The sequence below is a fragment of the Rhopilema esculentum genome, chromosome 8 (genome assembly GCF_057945365.1).
Source record: "Rhopilema esculentum isolate cy_ngs chromosome 8, ASM5794536v1, whole genome shotgun sequence".
NCBI lineage: Eukaryota > Metazoa > Cnidaria > Scyphozoa > Rhizostomeae > Rhizostomatidae > Rhopilema > Rhopilema esculentum.
Window position 1 is genome coordinate 5,836,161 of NC_142822.1, and position 21,398 is coordinate 5,857,558.

The 21,398-nt window shown below is 36.0% G+C and overlaps 2 protein-coding genes across 5 annotated transcripts in view; one reads left to right on the forward strand and one right to left on the reverse strand.

Moving 5' to 3' along the window:
- The window catches only part of LOC135694996 (uncharacterized), a 33,070-nt gene extending 14,208 nt beyond the window's left edge, over positions 1-18,862 (reverse strand). For 2 of the 4 annotated variants that reach the window (XM_065213910.2, XM_065213909.2), the window contains exons 1-8: positions 18,656-18,854; positions 15,558-15,625; positions 14,851-14,983; positions 8,045-8,230; positions 7,341-7,497; positions 6,357-6,502; positions 1,655-1,918; positions 718-1,126 (exon numbers count right to left, since the gene is read on the reverse strand). In XM_065213910.2, the coding sequence (XP_065069982.2) occupies positions 718-1,126; positions 1,655-1,918; positions 6,357-6,502; positions 7,341-7,497; positions 8,045-8,230; positions 14,851-14,983; positions 15,558-15,625; positions 18,656-18,775 (1,483 nt within the window). In that variant the 5' untranslated portion in view covers positions 18,776-18,854. Of the gene's footprint in view, positions 1-717; positions 1,127-1,654; positions 1,919-6,356; positions 6,503-7,340; positions 7,498-8,044; positions 8,231-14,850; positions 14,984-15,557; positions 15,626-18,655 lie in introns of all 4 variants that reach the window. The other 2 variants (XM_089109812.1, XM_065213911.2) reach the window with 2 other exon arrangements.
- Positions 3,229-4,625, forward strand: LOC148959834 (uncharacterized). Its single transcript, XM_089109822.1, has one exon. It carries the CDS (start codon positions 3,496-3,498, stop codon positions 4,393-4,395), a length of 900 nt encoding a protein of 299 aa, XP_088965948.1. The 5' UTR covers positions 3,229-3,495; the 3' UTR covers positions 4,396-4,625.
- Positions 18,863-21,398: the final 2,536 nt, after the last annotated feature.

Consider the following 21,398-nt stretch of genomic DNA (forward strand, 5'->3'; position numbering starts at 1 on the left):
GGCCAATACTGAATAAACCCAAACTCTTAATTAACAGGAATCTTTGAATTTGATTCTTGGGTAAAACATCAGAAATATTCTACGATTAGCTTCATCGTTTTCTTTAATACCGAGCCAATTAAAATCAGTCATAAGAGAAAGGACTGACTGAGTCAGTCATAAGCGGCCTACATATTAAATTTTCTGCTGCTGCACGAGAAAAGTTGGTATTGAAAAAATAAAAAACGAACTAAAGCAGTAACAAAACAATGAGTTCACTAGGTAAAAATAAAGCTTTTTCGAGCGTAAGAACCAATGACGAGACATCATACCTAATATTTTCTCAATTTGCCAAATTTCTATACTTATTTTATGACGAGAATGTGCGAATGATTTGAAAATGTATAAAAGATTTGAGAATTTATCAAAGATTTGGAGAATGTTTAAAAGATTTAAGAATATATAAAAGTTTTGAGAACGTATAAGAAAATGGAAACGTTTAAAAGATTTAAGTACGTAGAAAAGATTTGACTGCACATGTTCTCATCATCATAGGAACACGGAAAAAAAAGGGCAAGAATGAAACATTTCTATTGCACTAAAACCAAATCTGCACTACCTAATCCTGTTTGTAAGCTTACTCAAAAAAGTTTCTATGGTATAATCTAAGCCTTGTTTTACTTAGCAAGGAATACAAGGAACAAAAATCTTGCTAGGATTCAAAATCAATAACCCTACCTTCTCCTCCAGCTTTTGCTTGGTTCTCGGGCTCGGTTGTCTGATTTGCCGATCCGGAAACATCGCTGTCTTCTTTTAAAGTTTCTCCTATACCACTTGTTGTCGCTAAAATGGTTCTATTTTCAATAGGATTACGGTTCGCTTCCTTCGTATCGGCACCTTTTTTCAACATTTGGTTCATATACTGCGAAATATTATTTTTTGCAGTCTCCCAATCACTACGATTCGGTCCAAAAGGAGGCTGTACATGTTCGACATTTGCTGATGTATCGGCGATTGGTTCTTTACTTTGAAGGATTCCGCCGGTAAAATCATGAGGGTCATACGATTTGTTATGTGTTAGATGGCTCGAAGTTTGAGCAGTACTTGTCACCTGCAGTAATGTTCCTTCGTTCTCTTCCATTTGTTTCTAGAACCAATGTAAATAAATATAGAAAAGTATATAAATATATGAAAAAATTAGAAAGAAAACTATCAGTAATGAATAATTTGCCAAAAATAGTGCAAAATAACCGTATCCCATAATCTTGGGTTGAAGGATATGTCCAAAAATGGCGAGCATGAACAATGCAACTTTCCGGAGAACAATCAAATTTAATGACAAATAATTTTGCAAAGACTGCGATACATCCATGCCTTAAAATACTTAATAACATTTCGCCCAAACATTCAGGTTATAAAGGGTAAAACATATACAATTCTGAATACAACAGATTTAAAAAATGCACAAATAAATGAATTATTCCATGCATATATAACAAACATCTCCTCCCCGCCCTTATCCATACAAAGTTGCCCGCTTATACATTTTAATAGGAAAGGTACCAGCATTGCACTGAGGGGCAGGGGAAGGAGAGGACGTGCAAAATGTTAACCACTCTGGTCTAAAATTGCAATAATTTTTAAAATGATTTCTTAGAACACTTATGGAAGTTACCTGAAAAGCGTTTGTCGCCATAGTTGGTCTTCCATCTGAATTCAAAAATGACGTCCTGCCCTTTAAGCTTTGAACCTTTTTAATTCTGATTTTGTCTTTGATTTCATACATCTTTTTTCCGCGTTCGTAAGCAGTTCTCGCGTAAGCGCGTTTCTTCCCGCGAACTTTATTAGCTGTGGGTCCTCCCGTAGTTGGTGAGATTCTTGACACTGAAGCTCCTTGGTGATCCTTTTTTGTTTCTTGCACGGGATAACCATCAACGATCTGAGATAAGGCAAACAATGACTTTGATAAGAATGAAAAAATAACGATAGCTAGTGACCATAAGCCCAGGGGTTTTGCTAATGGAAAATTTCAATGGCCAATTCAGCAAATGCAATTTGTCGGAATTCAATTTTGTAGCATAGTCATGAAGGCATAATGTGGGGATAAGCTGGGTCTGTATACATCGAAAACTATGTACAACAATGGAACATATCTTAACATATTTTTAATATATTTTAACATATTTTTAATATATTTCGATACATTTTTTATATTAATTTACATGTTTTCCATTCTTAGTGGCCATCCAATGTGTTCTTTTAGGATATCCAGTCAAGTGTAAAAAATCATAATAATATCTTTTATGACGTCACATTCAAGAACTCTATTGTATCAAGCTACTAAAATTTTTAGCTTGAGTGACGTACCCTTTAATTGGATAGGTATGCGCATGTTGCAATAGAGTTTGGCTGGCCAAGAACGCATTAAAATTTATTTTTGTCAAAAAATATACACGGAATACTCCCGTTTCTAAAACTACCCCGTTCTGTTACTACTGCCATTAACCATTTTTTATAAGTGCACCTAAAACCATCCCGATAGGTCGTCAAAATTAGATCCATTTATTCTTTTAACCAGGGAAAATGATTGTTTATATATAAAAACAGCCTAAATTGTACAACTGTTTTCTTGAACAACTAAATACCACCAAAACTTACAAAAATGTTAAAATTGATATTTGCTTTTAAGAAGAATCAAATCATGTTTGAGGCGAAAAAAATTTTTAAGTGTAATTTTTAAATATACTTATGAATAAATTTCAAAGACCAAACATGCTGCTCCAGATCATTCTAAATATTAGCAGGTGACAAGATGGCATCTTAAAATTTTGGAAGGAAGTTCTTTACCGTCGGCCCCTGATGACTGCTGGAATGTGCCCAGACACGAAAACTTTGTCAATCGTTGTAAAGGATGGTGGAGTTTTCACAGTGAGGGAATTCAGCACAGGCCCAACACAGGAACGACGGTCTTGTGACAGTGTAGGATGGGGCTAGTGCAAAGGCAGAGTCTAGAAAAGTTTTTAACCTTCCTCCTGACAAAAACATCCCAGAAGGCAAACCTTCCTCATAAAACAATAGAAAGTGGGCGTGGTTTGGTTGTGTCATATGAGCTTCTAATGTTTTTCGTAGACCTTCCTCCGGTCAGTGGCCGTGCAACCGTAATGTTTTCCTGACTCTGTGCAAAGGTTAATCCCACTCGGCTTTGCAAAACCACTTAAAAAATGGAATATTTGCTTAGGATAGTCTCGAATAACACACATTATCCTTTGCATAACAACACTCGGTCATGAAATATAACGTCGTGCCAGTTCTTGTTATGTAAGAATTGAAAACAGAAATCTGGTTTTCTTATGTAATAAAAAAGCAGAAGTAGAAGATAAAGCGGGCAGCTTCTTGTTAACAGTGTCAGTTTTAGCACGACCCTACTGAGTGTCAGTCACGCACTGAAGACGACATAACCTGCCTAAAGGAACTCATAATCGACCTGTGAGCGAGCAACCGAAAAGGCAGGACAAGATGGCGGTCACAAAGACTAGAGCAATCGCAATACTGATCAACGTGGCTGTCTTTCTATTGATGATCGTTTTCAGCCAGTTGTCTACAAAATCATCAGGCTTATTCCCTAAAACTCAAAGGGAAATAGCAGCATTGTACAAAAGCGAGCTAACCCCTGCAGGCTCGACATTCGCTATCTGGGGCTTCATATACATCTACCAAGCTGCATGGATCGTTTACACTCTCACCTTGTACTGGCGAGGAGATGGTAACATACTACCAACATGGTTCTATATGGCGTACTCTATCGGGAACATATCGAGCGTGTGTTGGCTTATCGTTTGGTCACGGGGGCATATCAGCCTTGCCTTCGTAATTCTTCTCATGCACGCAATCTCCCTTGATTTATGTCTGTATCTCGCATTCAAAGGAGTGGAGAATTACTTGAGTGAGTTTCCTAACAACGAAAAGCTTCCTAATAAAGTGGACGTCTGGTGCGTGAGATTTCTTGTCCTGAACGGCATAATGACCTACGCATCTTGGGTGTCAATTGCTACGTGTTTAAATCTCTGTATTGCCCTTACAACTGACATGAACGTCGGCATGTCACAGGCAGCCATGGGTGTGCTGGCGTTGTTGCTGCTCATTATACTGGTGTGGTTTGCAATGGAGAATTACTTTTTCGAGAGATACACCCGATTTGTTTTCATCGAGTACATTGTGCTTATTGTTGGCCTAAGTGGAATCGTCAAGAAGCATTGGACGGATGGGAGTGGAAGCCAAAGTTTTGCCCTGGCGCTGCTGGCATTGTCCGGCTGCTTGTTGATCGCAAGAGTCGCAGTTATCATTCTGAAGGAACGGAAGACAGTTAACAATGGGAGTAATCTTAAATACATCGTTCGCAGACCGGGCCCTAAATAGTACGAACAGCCGTTTGACTTGAACAATTTGAAGCCTTGTCTAGCTTACAGCAACGCTAGTTGCTGACAAAAGGAAGCTTGTTATAAAAGGTCGACTGCAACTGAAGCTATAGAGGATACATTTATTTTATTGTAGAACCTTATAAGCATGACCATACGTATATTGAGAGCTTTCCCAGTCAAGTATTCCCAAAGTATATCGTAATAACTGATTACATTTACATTCCGTCCTTCTTGTATTGCTCATTCCATTTAATACCTTTGTTCTATTCAATTTTAACGGGAACCAAATTTATTCAGTTATAATGCACTTGGCATTTCAAAACCAAGTTACATTGACAATTAAAAACCAAGTCACATTGAAAAGGAAAAGTATGATCACAAAACTAGATCCCACTCCCTTAAACATGCTTTCAAAAACAGTCTTTCCTTTAGATTTTACAGGGGAAATCTTGTTTAGAGTTCTTATAATATAATATAATATAATATAATAATATATCGAGTTATATTTTGCATATGTTCGATTGGTGTCAAAAAGCGTTTAATGTTGTCGTCTCGATCGATCCCTGCATCGAGGATGGCCTTGTGCTAAACGATTGTTCTTTCATACTTGTGTTATACAGACGATTTCGATATTTCCCTAGAATTAAGACATTTTCCTGGACGAATTATGCGGTATTTCAGGAAATATCATGTACCATGAAATGCAGTGACCTACTTCATCGAGAGACCAATTTCTTTTCTAATAAATAAAAAATTCAATTAAAATTTCTTGGTTACAAAACTTCCAATACAAAACGATTCAACCTGGTGAGACCCCCACCAAAGACGGTTTCTGATTTGGAAATTCAATTGTAACATTCTGATCTGCAACCAGATATTGGTTTACCACACATTACTCAGAACTCGATATGTTAACCACCAAAGAAACTATACTCTCATTTTTCGAGATAACGTATTTCCAGAGCCCACACAGTCTGATAAAACTTACAACTTCTAACAAAGTGGCGGGACAACAAGTATGGCTACGAAAAAACTGTCATTTTGAAACGATATCTCTGCAACTATCAATGTCCTGTTTTTGAAAATGAATGAGCAAGGTAAAATTCCCCCCAAATTCCTAATTATATTATCAATACAACTTTGCTTTAATCAATATAATTCTCTAATCATTCTCTAAGACAGTTGCCTAATGATCGCATTAAGCGTGAAACTTGGAGTAGCAACTTAGAACCGTCCTATTCTATACACCAAATAGCATCCACAGCTTTGCCTGTGCGGTATCGAGCACCTTATGACAGACCGGTGAACAATTATTTTCATTAATCTTCTAATCAATACAACACTGCTTTGTAGTATGAAAAGAAACGTAAAAGAAATAAACGTCTCGTCTATTTGTACTACTAAAAGATTTGATAAGCTTTTCTCATTTATCCAGTTTACGATTCGATCAGGCAGTACTGTTCTCGCCACTGGAAATGAATCAACTTTACAACTCAATTATAGTAAAACATAGAACAGATGAAAGGAAACAGCAATGTAAGATGGCAACGTACATCTGACAACGATTATTTAATTTTTTTAAATGTATGATTTGCATTCGAGCCACGTGAGCCACGTTATTTCTTTTCCTAACTTTTTTAGTTTTCCATCATCACTTTCTCTTTATCATGGTATTTACTGTTGATCATTTATACTGAAGGGTCAAGTCGGTACCTCCTAATTAAAATTTCAAAAATTTTGTCGAAAAAATAAAAGAAATCGTTACAAAAGAACTTTGCCCTTTCATCACGATCGCTTTAAGTCACGATCAAGACACATGGAAAATTGTTTTCAACTCTAACATGCCTCTCTATCAAGGCCAACTAAAAATTTACTTCAAAAATCTTATTATAACTCTCGATAAAGCTGATAGTAATCATAGAGAATAAACATACAAATGGCAGACAAATTTTGCCTTACCGCTTCATCTTTGGTTATGTTTTCGCTATCTTCTTGGGTACGTTGCAGAACTGAGAATGAGGCTGTTTCGTCTTGTCCAGGCGAGTCTGTGTCCGTTGGATTATAACTTTTTGATACAGTCGTTTGATATGCTGGGTATGTTCGCTCTAGAAAGCAAACATGTAATAAGATTTGCAAGAAAAAGAGCAGATGTATCAAAAGAGACTGGAGTTTTTGGTGTGCAGAGGCAAATGCGATGGAGTTCAAGAAGCCCTATTCTTTTATTGCCTTCCAGTGCAAAAAGTTGAACATTTTTCAGGTAATTAGCAAATAATTAATGTTATCATCAATGGTTTGATCAAACACTCTTTGTAAAAAACAAGCTCCAGTTATCGTCATTCACGTGCTGTTATAACTGGGTGGCTTACCTTCGCAAAATCTTAACATCGTTGATAGCTTGCTTCATCTACTGACTTCATAACTAGGGATTTTGTGTGATTTGTCGCAAATTTGAATACAAAAATATTAACGAGCATAACTTCAAATTGATTAATTAATTATACTTATTATTGTGATCAAATATTAACACTGTTTTGGGCCTACTAGCAGGATGGGTTTTTCAATGGATGGTGGACACTCGATAGTAAACAATCATTTTATGCCATAACGTGGAAGAGATGTGGAAAATAATGAAGAACGTCTTATTACCAAACTGATACAGATGGTGTTGATGTTCTGTAGTCATCACCTTCCCAACCCCAACACTTCAATTTTTATACCTTGCCATTGAACTCCATACGCCCAAACTTTAATTGGAGAGCGGTTAAACGGGAAAGGATATCAAAAGGGCAAAAGATGGACCAAAAGGACCCTATAATATTTCGGGACAATAATCTTAACTGAGCTTAGGTGTATATGTATGCCATCCATAATGAGTTTAGGCTATTTTCTCAACAGCTGTGTCCAGGGTAGGAAAAGAACAACATTCATAAACAAGTTGCTTACCGTCTGGAGCGGCCGAAGCTCCATAATCCAGTGTTGTAGAACTTTTTATGAATTGCTCGATATCTTCGTCGCTACCCTCAAGAGTATCGTCCGAGAATGGAGACTCCTCTGCAGGCAGACATTCTTCCTGCTTCACTTCGACTATTCTTGGAGTGTTCTGAAGAAAAAATGCAGAAAATCACATAAGACGTAACGAAATTCAACACACTGCCCAATAACAATCATCAATCCACAGACAAAATTCTTGGTTTTAGACAACGAAATATATAACTCCGCAAATAGTCCTAAAATTTATAATGGTCCTTAGGTCCTTAAACTTTAAAATGATGAAAGGCATACATACATGCTTTATAAGAAACGGGGTTATATCTATGCTAAGCCTCTGAAGGATCAAATAAACTTTGCAAGTACACTTAAAAACTCTAAGAACTTTAAAGTTCATTCAGTAATTTTTTCTGTGTATAGTCACATCAGCTTCACATCTGAGCACCATATTTAAATAATAGAAAAATTTCGAATCCTAAAGAAACCACTCTATTGAATCAATCCAAAGGGGAGACCTGGTGCCTCAGAGAGCTCTATTATTATTGCCAAAAAGAAACTTGCTTCAACATACTGATTATAGAGAGAACACACTTGTTCTTCCATAACACTACACCCCTATTTTTCTGGTATATTCCAAAATGTATACACAATTCACTCACTTCGTTTGCTACGTCATCGCTGAAGTCTTTTGACCGCGCAGCCTCTTTCCAAGCTTTCCAGCACCTCGATACCAATCTATTCTTGTACTGCTTTTCAGCTGCGGCGGTGTTTTCATCAGATTCCTCCGCAGAGGATCTCTCCCATTGATCAGTTGATACTGCTCGTAGCTTTTCATATTTCTCTTTCTGAAAATTAAATTGAATTGAAAACTGAATGTCTGCTATCAAATTAGAGACATTGGTTTGTCTTTCTGCCTACAAGATCAATACATTCTTTCTGCATGATTGTTATAGAATACTTTAAAACTGACTGAAATACGATGTAATGACGCCTTTTCGCCTGTTGTTTGTTGAAGGTACCCCTACCCCATTAAATTAATTCAACACCTACCAAAATGAACTTATGATCTTATGATGAAGTAAGTTTGATTATCCTAACGATAATATTCTTTCTACTTTCTTGCATTGATTCAGAAAAGTTGATCCCACTTGAGATCACACCCTATGGAGTACGTATAGAATCTGCGGTAGAAAAGTTAATCCCGTAGCAGAAATGTTAGTCCCGTGGTGAAACAAGAGTTCTCGCCGTTGTGTTTCTGAGGCTAACTCGAAGTGACAGAATCACAAATGGTTACTTCCATAGGCTTCAACAGAGAGTAAAGTTTTGAAAACAACTAAAAATGGAGTCCTTTTCATCTCGCTCAGTTTTTTATAGCTCAGTTCAGTTTCATTTTTTTAAATTCCACAACAACAAATTTTTCACAATTATCTAACAAACAAAATAGTTGAACTACAAGAAAATAAGACAATGTTATAGAAAAATCATACATCGGAAAGTGAAATTATTACAATGTACATTCAAGTAAACAAAGACAACAAGATAAATTGTATGAAGGGAATTTCTTAAAGAGGAGCTCTCTCAGTAGTAAAACTAATTGAGGAGACAGCAACCCCTATTTTGATAGTATTTTATGTAAATTTGATTACTTTTATTGAGATTATGAATGTCAACTATTCTAAGATCAATTTTGGACGCGCTGAAGCCTTTTTCTCTCTTTGACACGCAAAGTCCGAGTCCAGTGCGCTTGCGCCGACTGAGCATTGTTGGATGGGGTGTTAAAACTCACTTAACATCTCTCACTTAACAAGGTTTTTTTGATAGGGAACTTTCCAACTTTGATACTGACAGTTTCAGATGAAGAACGTTGAAGTGACTTAAAAATGATGAAATGTTGATGAGTTTTATCAACAATAAGCGACAATTTATTAATCTCAAGTCACATCTTCACTTTCTTCAAACCCTCATTAACCACACATTGAAGCTCGTCAAGACTTTCAGAGTCACAATAGATAATAGTATCATCAGTAAATAAGTAAAAGCCTATTTACATTTAGAGGTAAGTCATAAATGCAAATTAAGGAAAGAAGAGGACCAAGATCAGAACCTTGTGGAAACCCACAGGTAACATTGCGGTAACAAGAGTAAGATCCATTCACTGAGATCCATTGTTTTCTATCAGATGAATAAGATACAAACCAATCTGACGTAGTTCCTAAAATTCCGTAATGATCTAGCTTCAAAATAATATCATGATTCACTGTATCAAATGCTTTCTGTACATCAATAAATATTCCACAACCAAAATTTTTACTGTCCTGTGATTCTTTTATGGCTTCTGTTAAAGTAACCAGATCGCGATTAACAGAATGACTAGCACGAAAGCCAAATTGTAATGAAAATAGGATTTCATGTTTTTCTAGGAATTTATACCTGCGAACAAAATGGAACAGCAGTTGGCCTTCCCAACCTTCTAATCGAGAACCCTCCGCTAATTTCTCTAATTTTAATCTCAGTTTCCTCAGATGCTATATGGTCTCAGACCACATCACTATCGTCCACCATAACTTGGCTTATAATCTCCCTTTGTCTGTTTTGCAATATCTTCTTCTGAAAAAAACCTATTGCAGCTGCAGCAACAAGAATTCAAGTATTCCAGCTTTTACCAAGAATCGCATTATGAGTTGCACTCCTTTTGTTTTCCGTATTCGGTAAAACACATGTTTGCACAAAAATAGCGCATTTTTCGCTCGATTTTCCTGCAACGAAATTATCGGTCTTTCTTGAGAAAACATTAGCTTCAAGGACTCTTTGATTCAACCGACAAATTAAAACAAACGTCAAGACAAAAGAACTATGAGATTCAGTCACCGCAAGTTCGAAATATTGGAGAAGGTAGAGAGGTTTCGGCGCATCCAACTTAAAATGCTGAAAAGAACTCCAACCTCAATGACATTTGCTTGTCAACCGACAAAGAAAAACCTTACCGCGTTAGATTGAAATTCAACTAGATTATGAAAATTTGATTGGATATTACTAGGAAGGCACGCAGGATGCTCTTAACACCAATTAACGCTATCAGCTCTCGTGTGTGGCTCACTGTAACAGCTCTTACTTGGAAACAATAAAACGTCATATTAGGAAAGACGTCAATTAAACAGAGAAAGATCTTGTCGTCTCAAAAACCTTATCTTGCAGTGAAGGCTCGATTATGTAGGAAGAAGTGGATCAAATGGGAGATTGGAAGAAAACAGGCACTCGAGAACCGTTTCAGATAAAACTACCTGCACTAAAATTTGATGGTAAAAATGGCGCAACAATCAGTTATAAGATTCCGGAGCTCAAGAAGTCTTCACCAGCAAAATGCTCTCCTAACTATCTGCCAAAGTTGCCTAGGATTTTGTCTCGAAAAGGTCTACCCGAAGGACAAGGCACGTGTTGCACACGGAAACAGTTCGAGAGGAAAATTGATGCTCGCTTCACGCTGCCAGTGTTAATGAAGAATAGTAGTATTCAGGCATCTTCACGCGCACGAAATCAAGGCCCAACTCAGCCTAGTTGGTTCCGTATCTTGTCAATGACATCAGTCGAACGGGAGAAGAGGGACACACGAAATGTACACAGAAAAAAGTACTTGAATACAGGAACTAATATTGGTAACTTGAGCTGGTTTTCTACCTTTGATAATCACAATGGCGTTGATTTTACTGACAGAAATCAGGTTGAATACACTGCTGCCGATAACTATGCCCCTGAGGAAGAAGATGATGAAGCAGCATTGGAATGTAGCAATACGACTTTAGAAAGCAACGAAGCTAGCAAGACGTACGATTCCCGAAGACAAGATATCGGTATAAGTATGTCAAATGTAACTTTAAAACGGCAACCAACGCGTGTTGGTGTAGTCGCCTGTGATGAAGGGGTTGCTTCGAATCCAAAAAGAGAGAAATGCTGGATACCAAACGAGCAGAGAAGACGGTTGCTAGGGCCCAAAAAGATCGGTGTTAATGAAGAAAAATTTCTTACATGCGTTTCAAACTATATTCGTGACAAGGAAAAACAAAATAAAAAATAACTTCAAATCTTTTTTAGTGTTATAGAAGTTACAAAGACTATATCTTTATCAGTGTAAATATTATATTTCTTCACACAATCTTTGGATGTCAATGCAAGATGATAGGCAAAAGCAACAGAATTCAGGAATTTCAAAGCATTATGTTGGATAGTCTAGAAAAGCTATTTATTCGCCTGATGCAAGATAAAAACATGGAATAGACCAACACAACGGACTGCATATTCACTTTTTAACTCAATCAGAAACATTAAAAAGCAAACTATCTTCTTCTTATGGTGGTCTAAACTATCAAATAATACAAAGTTGATTTCATGTTAGTATTTCAAACCAGCTGTTCCATATGCGTAACTTTATCCATTTGCTTTCTAAAATATTGCTCAATACTACTTTATCAAATCTTTTACAACTCTACAATATATTGCATATTTATTTTCCTTTATCGATCCTATTAATCAATTATATCCATTTTTCATTTTATCATATAAAATAGCATACTATTATATTATATAACATATATAGCTCTTTTTATTTACTATGCAATCATGCTTTTAAAAAGATTGATTGGAAAATATATTGATACTTTTAGTGATTTATGTCTATTTCCTATTGGTTCTAGGATCTTGTTTGTCTATTTGAATACCACCTCAACAGTGGCGTAGCGTGACTTTTGGGTATTCTCTATTAAAGAAAAGGGTGGGACAGGGTGTGGCTCGGTGGGGCTTGGTGAAAACAAGGGATAATAGGAAGATTTAAAGGACTAGCTATTGACATTTTATCTAATTTTCTTTTTGGTTCGTTTGGCAAGTACTGCACTGTCATGGCATTACTATGATGAAAACGATACTTTGCTAAAGAACCCAACGCTAATACACTCTTCAAACTCATTCATTGCATCAAATTACCTCTAGCCATTTCATCAAAAGTAATTCAAATCAAAACATATCATTTAAAGTCAGTGAAAATATACTGATCGAAATATGTCAATAGTTGTTGTTGAATTTTTTAAAATATGCACTGATGTAAAGAGGAAGTAACTGTAAAAAAACCTACTCTTGATACTTTGATACAAAAGAGCTTTCAAAAGTTCCGAAATTATTCACATAGGGCATTACATGAGTTGTAAATTGTTTGTGGTATCAATCTAGACATTTTCTTCAAGGAATAATCGTGATATTTTCAATACAAGTTAATGTTTGAAAGAATCGAAGGTAAGGAGATGAGACTGCACAATAATGCAAATAAATGCGCTCGAATAATGCAAACAAAATAGGCCAAAAATATAACTGAATGCACCATGAATGCATAAGGATATTATCCAAGCCTATCTGCATTTACTTTAATTCTATCACATGATACAAACAGAAGTATCCCTGATTGACAAGCAATAACAAAATTGGCATTTCAAAAGGGCACAGATCTGAGTCAGTGTAGTATTATGTAGAAGCCTACCTTTCCTTTCCACTTTCATTGTTGGTAGATTTGGGGTCAAATGAGAGAATGATTATTAAACAGTAATACGGACATTGCCATAGTTTTCGAAGAAGTCATATTTACTGTTTTCGATAAAGCTCCAACAGCTTCGACGTCCATTAGCTGTTTATATCGATCTCAAAGCGAGACTATTTTGAACCAACTTTGAGGCTGTATGCTGCATATTTCTCAGCGTACATGACCATTGTTTTAGCTGATTAACAGTAAATATTATTCATGGAAAGGAGCTTTTGATTGGTCGAATTACCGTCTAGGGTATTCACTGCGTATTCATGACCGATCTCTATTCAACATGAAGTAGCTCAATCTTCAAAATTAACTTCAAAGATCTCCCAGCTTCTCTATGCTTCGCAGCGTTATTGTTTCCACGAATTTCGTGATATTTTGTACTTGTACAAAATGAGCTATATCGAAGGCAACGAATTCAACCAAAATCAATAGCCCCAAAGCATTTTTAGTTATTATAACTTGACGTTGTATTAATATTTTTTCTGAGAAATCTTATGGTATTCACTGAATACCTTGAATACTTGGACGCTATGCCACTGCATCTCATCTTATCTCAAGTGAACATTTATGTAATTCATTTGACTTCATATATATACACTCCCCTCACAAAAGTATTGCACCACCTCGAAGGAGGGAAAATGGCGCAAGAATTATCGAAAACTATTGTTGCGCGAATTAATTGTGTTTAAGTGGCGAATGGGAGTGTGTCGGAAGTGAAACAACCACCAATCAAAATTTCAATCTTTTTAGAGCACTTTTTTTAAAATAACAGTTTCGAAACGTCTTTTAACAGTTTCAAATTTTAGTCAGCAAAATTTGCAAACTTTTCCCGCCGAAATTTGCTATAAAATATGCCCATGTCACCCAATTCATGCATTCAAATGTTTTGTATTGTAAAGTATTGACAAAAATGCCGCCATTTTGAACAAGGTGGTGCAATACCTTTGTGAGGGGAGTGTATATATAGAACCACCAAGCACGGGATCAGGCCCCAGGGCAACCAATGCCTGTAGGCCTGATATAGATTTCAGAAAATGATAATAACTATAGATTCCAGAACTATGTGTGACAAAAACTTATCAACATGTTATACCTGCAACCTGTGGAATGATCATGTTGCAATTGAAAATCTGGCATGAATTGCCAGTTGCTTTTATGACAGCTTTGTATTAAGAGTAAAATCTATTAACAAACAATTTTCTTGCTTGTCAGCATAATACTGCCAGATTAGCATATACAAACTTTCAGGTAAACTTTCCCATTCTGTCATCTAGATTTTACCGATTTATGCCTCAAGTATCATTTCCAAAGTTTTCTTATTTCTTGATAAGACTTTAATTGATAATAAACTAAAGGAAGTTTGCAACTAGCTACAAGACTCAAATTAAAGACTCCATAGCTGAAATTTTATAAGCTAAGGCAACCAATAAAGTTATAAACAATAAACCGATGTAACGTTTATCATAGAGTACAAAGCCATTTAAAGGCATTGAGTCATGGTAAATAGGCTTTCTCTATAGGGGCCATTTGGTTTCGGCGTGATCGCTGCTGTTTCATGTGATGTTGGCAACCGTTGTTGACAACTTGCTATTTATGGAAACTGTTTTGGTAATCAGTACAAGGTGAGTTCATGTGACCAGTTCAAGGTCAACCAATAGCATAGCAGTCATGGAAATCATGACTCAGCGGATTTTGACAATTTGGGTATACCCAATCCATTTTATCATGACTCAATGCCTTTAACAGTTTCTTTAGTGGATTTTGGAAGCAGAGAATGGAATGCTCTTGCATAATATACAACAACTTGCAATACAAAAAAATATTAACTGGCAATTTAATCCCAAAGCTGCATACTACAAAAATCAAGAAGAATATGTAAGAACTTGTGTTTACCTCTTTCTCCAATGACTTCACTAAATTTGATACAAGCTCATCTTTTTGGCTAACAGACTTCTCAAGTGTATGAAGCAGCTCTCTTAATTTGTCAATTTCTCTTCTTAACTTCAAGACCTCTGGTGATGGTTTGCTAAAAATCATACAAAGAAGTTATTAACAAAAGTTTAGAGTCAAGGAATGAGAATTATGGTTTTCAGGCTGGATTCTAAGAATAGGATATGTTTTAAATCACATTAAGGCAAGTCTTCTAACCTTAGAAACAAAGTCTATCTTGGGTTTCGTGAAGAATTCAAAAAATACAATGTTTGAGTTATTCCTGGTGAAGGGTGCCTCTAGCCAGAAGCTCAGTCCCTCTGCACAACAAAATTGCACATAGGGATTTTAGCTAGCATAGCCATAAAATACATGGTGCAAGTCAAATATTTTTGTCAATTTGTCAATTTCAAAGATAATGTTTCTCTGTTATCTTCAATGGATTTTGCTGGAAATATACAAAGAGCCAAAGAGAAACTACGCAAAATCATATGTTGCCTGCCTACTCAGAGTCATAAAATTTGTGGCTCAAAAATCATTGGTACTTTGTAACATTTAAGGTGTTGGATAGAATTAATAATTATAATAAACATAATGACAAGGCAAATACTAAACATTATTTTGACAGCCTTGAGTTTACTGAAGCTGCTAAATGGGAAAATAACAGTTACCTTTGTATCTCACTTAATGTCCTTTGCTGCTCATTTTCTAATGAAGATTTGTACTTGATAAATTCATTCTAAGAAAATAATATATAAGAATATGAAAAATCAAAAGTATAAAGGGATAAACTTAGAAGATTAAAGTCTTCAAACTACTTTGAAGGAACGCTGAGGTTTGATTTGTCAAAAAATTAAAATAGCATAAGAACATGACCAACCCCAGAACAACATAATGTTATGTATTTTCAAAATTTTAGAGACATTTTCATCATATAGTGATCACTCTCCTACTAAGTATGCAAAACTGCTAGTTAAGTGGTCTTCAAAACAATTTATAGTAATGAAAATAGCAACATTTACCTTTGGCAAAAACTGGTTCTAATGACAAATATGTTTTGTTCTAACTTAAGGGTTGTTAACTCTTTAGTTGATTACCGCAACCATCAATAATCTAGCAAATGACATGAAGATTAAATATATCTGTCTAAAAGGAATGAATGAAAAAGTGTGGTATGCAACAAAAATGGCTCTTTTGTGATGATCTTTCATGTAAGACAAGCTATGTAAAATTTGGCTTGACAAGAAAATCTTCCAAACATATTGTCTTGGGTTTACCATTCAAATGAAAATAATGTAAAAACGTATGTACAAGCTTCTATATATAGATCATTTGTTTTAACTTCATATACTGCTTTTTTGCAGTGGTGTAGTGGAAAGGTAATGCAGCAAAATGCCCTTATGCTTCCTAAAATGTTTGAGCTGCAGGGTTATACTACCAACCAAAGCAAACAGTGGGGTTATGCTTCTTGAATATCAGTATCATACCAGATATCAGCACAACAAACCAAGCTGTCTTTTATTTGATAATGTTGCAAACAACTATGTAGGCATCAATACTTCTCTCAACCAAGGTTCGAGTGAGTATGAAAGTGATCAAAGTCATTTGAAGAATTTGCAATTGCATTTTGGACATTTGCTTATGTAAGCAGGCATTCTTAGTCTGAAGGTCCTTTTTTCACCATTATATGCAGTACCGATATTGATATGGTCATTGGTCAAAAAAGAGAGCCAGATTATAGAAAAAGCAAATGAATATGGCTACCTAAGTCAGCTAATGATATCAAAATCGAAACAAATAAGATACCTAACAGAAGAACAGCTACAGAATGACAAAAATTTGGGCAATATGTCGATTCATAAGAAAAAGCAATGAATTTCAAGAAAAGAGCAATGGATTGTACAATACTACTGGAAATGGCATATGGTGTAAAACATATCACTGAGTGGATACCAATTTTAATTAAGTGGATGTGAAAGACTTAAAAAGGAACCAAAAGAAGATCTGCAGAACAGGACATGAATCACTAAAATGAGATGCATGAAGTATAACACAAGCAGTCAAAGGTTCATTTGGGGATTAATTTAAGGGTTTTGGGACGGGCACTGCTAAGCTATAATGTGACAATTTTGTCACACTTAGCTTGTTCAGGTTTGTAATTTTGGTTTATTACCCTAAATAATAGACAGGGAATTTTGCATAACCATCTAGCAAACTGCCTAACCAAATTTTTTAAAATTCAAGTCATGAAAGTAAAGGCCACTGATCAATTTAAGTCTTGGGTAAATTTTGGCAAATGACCCGAAGTAATGTTTCAGAAAGCATGAAAAATGCATGGTCAGCAAAATTTTGACCTTCAACTTTTCAAATCTTATGAATTTATCAGAAAGAGCTAGCAAAACTAAGTAAATACTAAAATATCATTGTTTCCTGGCGTTATTTGACCTGCTGAATAGAATAAGATGCAACTCTAACTCTAAAATATCACAAAAAGCTTTTTTGATTTTGGTTCTTGTACACCAGCCAGCTGCATGAAAAGTCAAGGCATGCCACTCAAACCAACAAGCACATATTTTGGTCGATGAGGCAAATCCGTGCTTGTGGGCATGTTAAATTAATCCCTGGGTTCAATGCAGAGATGTCTTTAAAAGCACAAAATATGATATTTTTCAGAAAAGAAATAATTAAAAGCTATTTTTGTTTTTTAACTTTTGCATTAAACTTCCTGAAAACTTACAACTACACCACTGCTTTTCTGGTGGAAAGTACATCAAAATTGACCTAATGTGTTGCTGCATATCTTTTTTCAAATTGTATAATATTTTTCTGACATATCGCTACAAATCACAAACTTTGCCATTGCCTGTTTTAAGTGAAAACAAATGAATGGCTATTTTGATAAAATTAGTTTAAAGGAGGCAAAAATTGAGGAACGCCATACTAGCAAGTGGTTCTTTTAAATATTTGTGCCTGGCTAGCATGAAAGAGCTTTATACCTATTAGTTTTACAAACTTTTGGCTCCAAGTTTGAGAAAATTGTACCAAGATAAATCATAAAGATAAAAGAGTTATGAAGGAATGCCTACTTTTATAACAGAACTTTTCAAGCCTCTACAAAAGATTCTGGCGCATGTACATATTTATTTGCATTTTTCAAAAACTAAGAGCAACTTCGTGAGCTGTTTGCATCTTCCTTTGCAATGAACAGAATATGCAAACACATATGCTCAATTACCGTAAGCGACCCGCACTTGTGTCTGGATGAGCATGATCCGTGAACTAGGCTACACGACAGAAAAGTCATCGTTTTACGGGAGGAAGAATGCTTGTCGAAAACTGAAAGTGGTTAACTTGAAGTTCCTTTAGACAGTCAATTAGACATGAACACAACTTAGTATTTGACAAGCATTCCTTTCATTCCTATTCATTAAAAGATTACAAGGAATAAACTGAGATCGAAAAAAGGCCTCCTAAAGGGCTGCAAAGGCACTGCACCTGAGCGACGTGATTTCTGGCGATTTAAATCAACATCATGGAGGATGATAATAATTACATTTATCCGAAGCAAAATTACTTTAGACGGTGGGAAAAGATTTTCAAGAAAATTATCAAAATGTCCCACTTTGCCCCTTTCCACAAAACTACCTGACAACAATGACATCTTAGTTATTGTCTACAAATTGCTTTCAGTGAAGATCGGGTTGTTTACCAGACAAACGGCCTTGTCTACAAAAGCGAAAATAAAAGGACATTTGTTTGCGAAATTTACCACAACTTTAACTCGTAAGTCCTTGCACCAAGACTCTAACACTCTTTCTATTCTCTCTGTGCCTTTCTGATATTGAAGATGAGCAGAAGTGTCGACGATGATTACATCGGCGGCCGCCATACCTTTGGTCGACGAACGGAGAAGAAGAACATCCGATTTTGCAGGAATTTCATTCAAAATACAGCACAAAGGTGAGACAATGAAACGAGACAAAAGGAAAATCTCCCAAAACAATAAAGAACAATAGGGTGAAAATCACCAAAGGTGCACCGACTACTACTGCGCATGCGCTTTTCTTGGCAAGAAAAGAAAACAAAGGAGACAAAAACATTTCATTTTCGTTCCACAATTCTAAGATATTTGCGGCTAACATTTCAAACAAAATGTTATAAACTATATAACCTTTTGTTATGACAGACTTCCTTCGTAGTCGGGCTTTGAATGAAGAACAACAGCGCGTTTGCCCTTTCTGTCTGGCTTTTCGTGTGGAATGTGCCCCATGCAGACAGCCTAAATTCAAGTTCAAGTTCAAGTTTTCATATTTTAAAATTCCACTACATACAAAAGTCTGACAACAATACAACTAAAAACAATAAATACACTAGTAATTAAATACAACACAAATTATACATACTACTGAAATGGACTTTGTTAGGGAGAGGAATTTTTTTGAGGAGGAGCTCTCTCAGTAGATAGACTAATCGAGGAGAGAGCACCCCCTAAGCAAAGAACCTTATTATTAATCAAATTTTAACTTAATTTGAATTGGTCAGAAAAGGAAGAAAGCTATTTGATAGAGATATTCAAGACTGGTAATTGGTTGCCGTAATTCCCAGGTGCTTGACCACTAAACACCCAGGCTGTCCAGGGCTTAAATGAAAATCCAAAAGGGAACATTAACATGAAAACTAAAACATACATATTTTTAGGCCATTTCTAACCTGCCACCATGAATTAGAGACGTTGTTTCACTTTTCTCGCATAATGTGAAAGTTGTGCTCTATGTACTGGTTTGATACCATGGCTGGCTATGTACATATATGTTTGTAGTTCGTTGTGTTATCATCTACAGCGGTCCACGGAGATTGGGCAAAATCATCTAGGATTATAGCAATTTAATCAAAGTCTTATGATTTAATATAGAAGCGTTAGGAAATATGGCCTCAACAGACCTACTCCATCCTCTTTAAGTCTGCCACCAGAGAATCTCAAGACACGCATTAGAAATCTCTCGCGCGAAATATCTAAATATAGCGTATAGGGTTTCCGCCTTAAAGATTACCAGGGGCTGTTATGTAAGCATGTTTTAAAAGCCGCGCCATTGACCACACCCTATGACCACACCCGATACACTTAAATTTGTGTTATATATTCTCTGTTGTGGTTAAAAAGTCATTCAGACGTCTCAAGTTGACTGATAGGAAATTGCTCGTTCACAGAAAATCAAAAGTATTGTAAAGTAATATAGTGTTAACAACACATAATTCGTCTAACCAAACATGTGCTCATTTGTACCTCCGACCTCCTCCGCTAGTGCAGAATTGAGAATACCTATGATTTAGACTGAAGTTGGGAACTTGATTGGATGGCGAGAGCTTCTAACATAACTAAAACATTAAATAATTTGAAATTGAATTTGTTAAGTATTCTATCAGGCTCCAACAGGCCTCTCACATTTCCCTAACCAAAGTCATGGTAGGGACCGCGAACTGACTAGAAGTAAGGAGGCTGAGATATGGGGCTCAGGGGCGTGCTGCTAAAAAAGACTTGGAGGCCACGCCCTTTAGTGCGCTGAAAACACCCCTTTCAGAAGACGCTTTTCTCCATTCTTTTTAATAAACAGTTCGATTCAGAGAAGATCTCATTTACTTTGTGAAGAGGTGATTAACCATTAAGATAATTAAAATCCAAGCTGACCAATTTAGAAAATGCATAAATTATTCATTAACAAGAGAAACCACCGAGAAGAACTGCAACAGAAACAATAGCAATGTGGAAAACTTTAAATTCACCTTTTTGCTAAAGACAAACCAATAAAATGCTATCATCGCAGTGATGTGTGATAATACAGTACTGAAGAGATGACGGGGAAAAGCTCATTCATTCGTAGAATTATTAGCCTGCGTGAAGACTCTACGTAGGAAAACCCTATGGAGGAGAATATGCACGTAGGCCATAGATTTTAATTGAAGACGAGATGTTGATTTTTGTAAGGCTATTTGTGCTCGTGATAGGCGATCAATTTAGCCACAATGAAACAGTTGAACGTATAATGTACTTGCGTAGGTGGATAAAAAGAAGATAAATAATTTCTTACGTAGATGTAATTACACTCTATAAGAGTTTTATCTCTGTTTATGATTCAAAATCGACTAACCTGTTGTTTAAACGCCGATGTATAAGTCACTTTTGTACTTAGAACAACAATATAAATTGTAGTATTTGACATCTCTTGAATCGATCTCTAGAATTTCGAAAAAGCCCTTCTTAATGACATTGAAGTGGCCTGAATTCTCACAACTGGTCACTGCTCTTTAAGGATTGATTCAGCCTACTAGACTCCTAAATGTCACCACATCTACATTGTTTCTTCAAATGCATCAAGTAGGAAAGCTTTCAAAAAGATCAAAAACCATCTTTGAAAATGAAGGATGCTTCAATTTTTCTCAAATGTGTTGTTTTCCTTGGATGCTGCCAGCGAGCTAGGCCTACTCTTTCCACAAAAGTTGCATCAGGATTCATT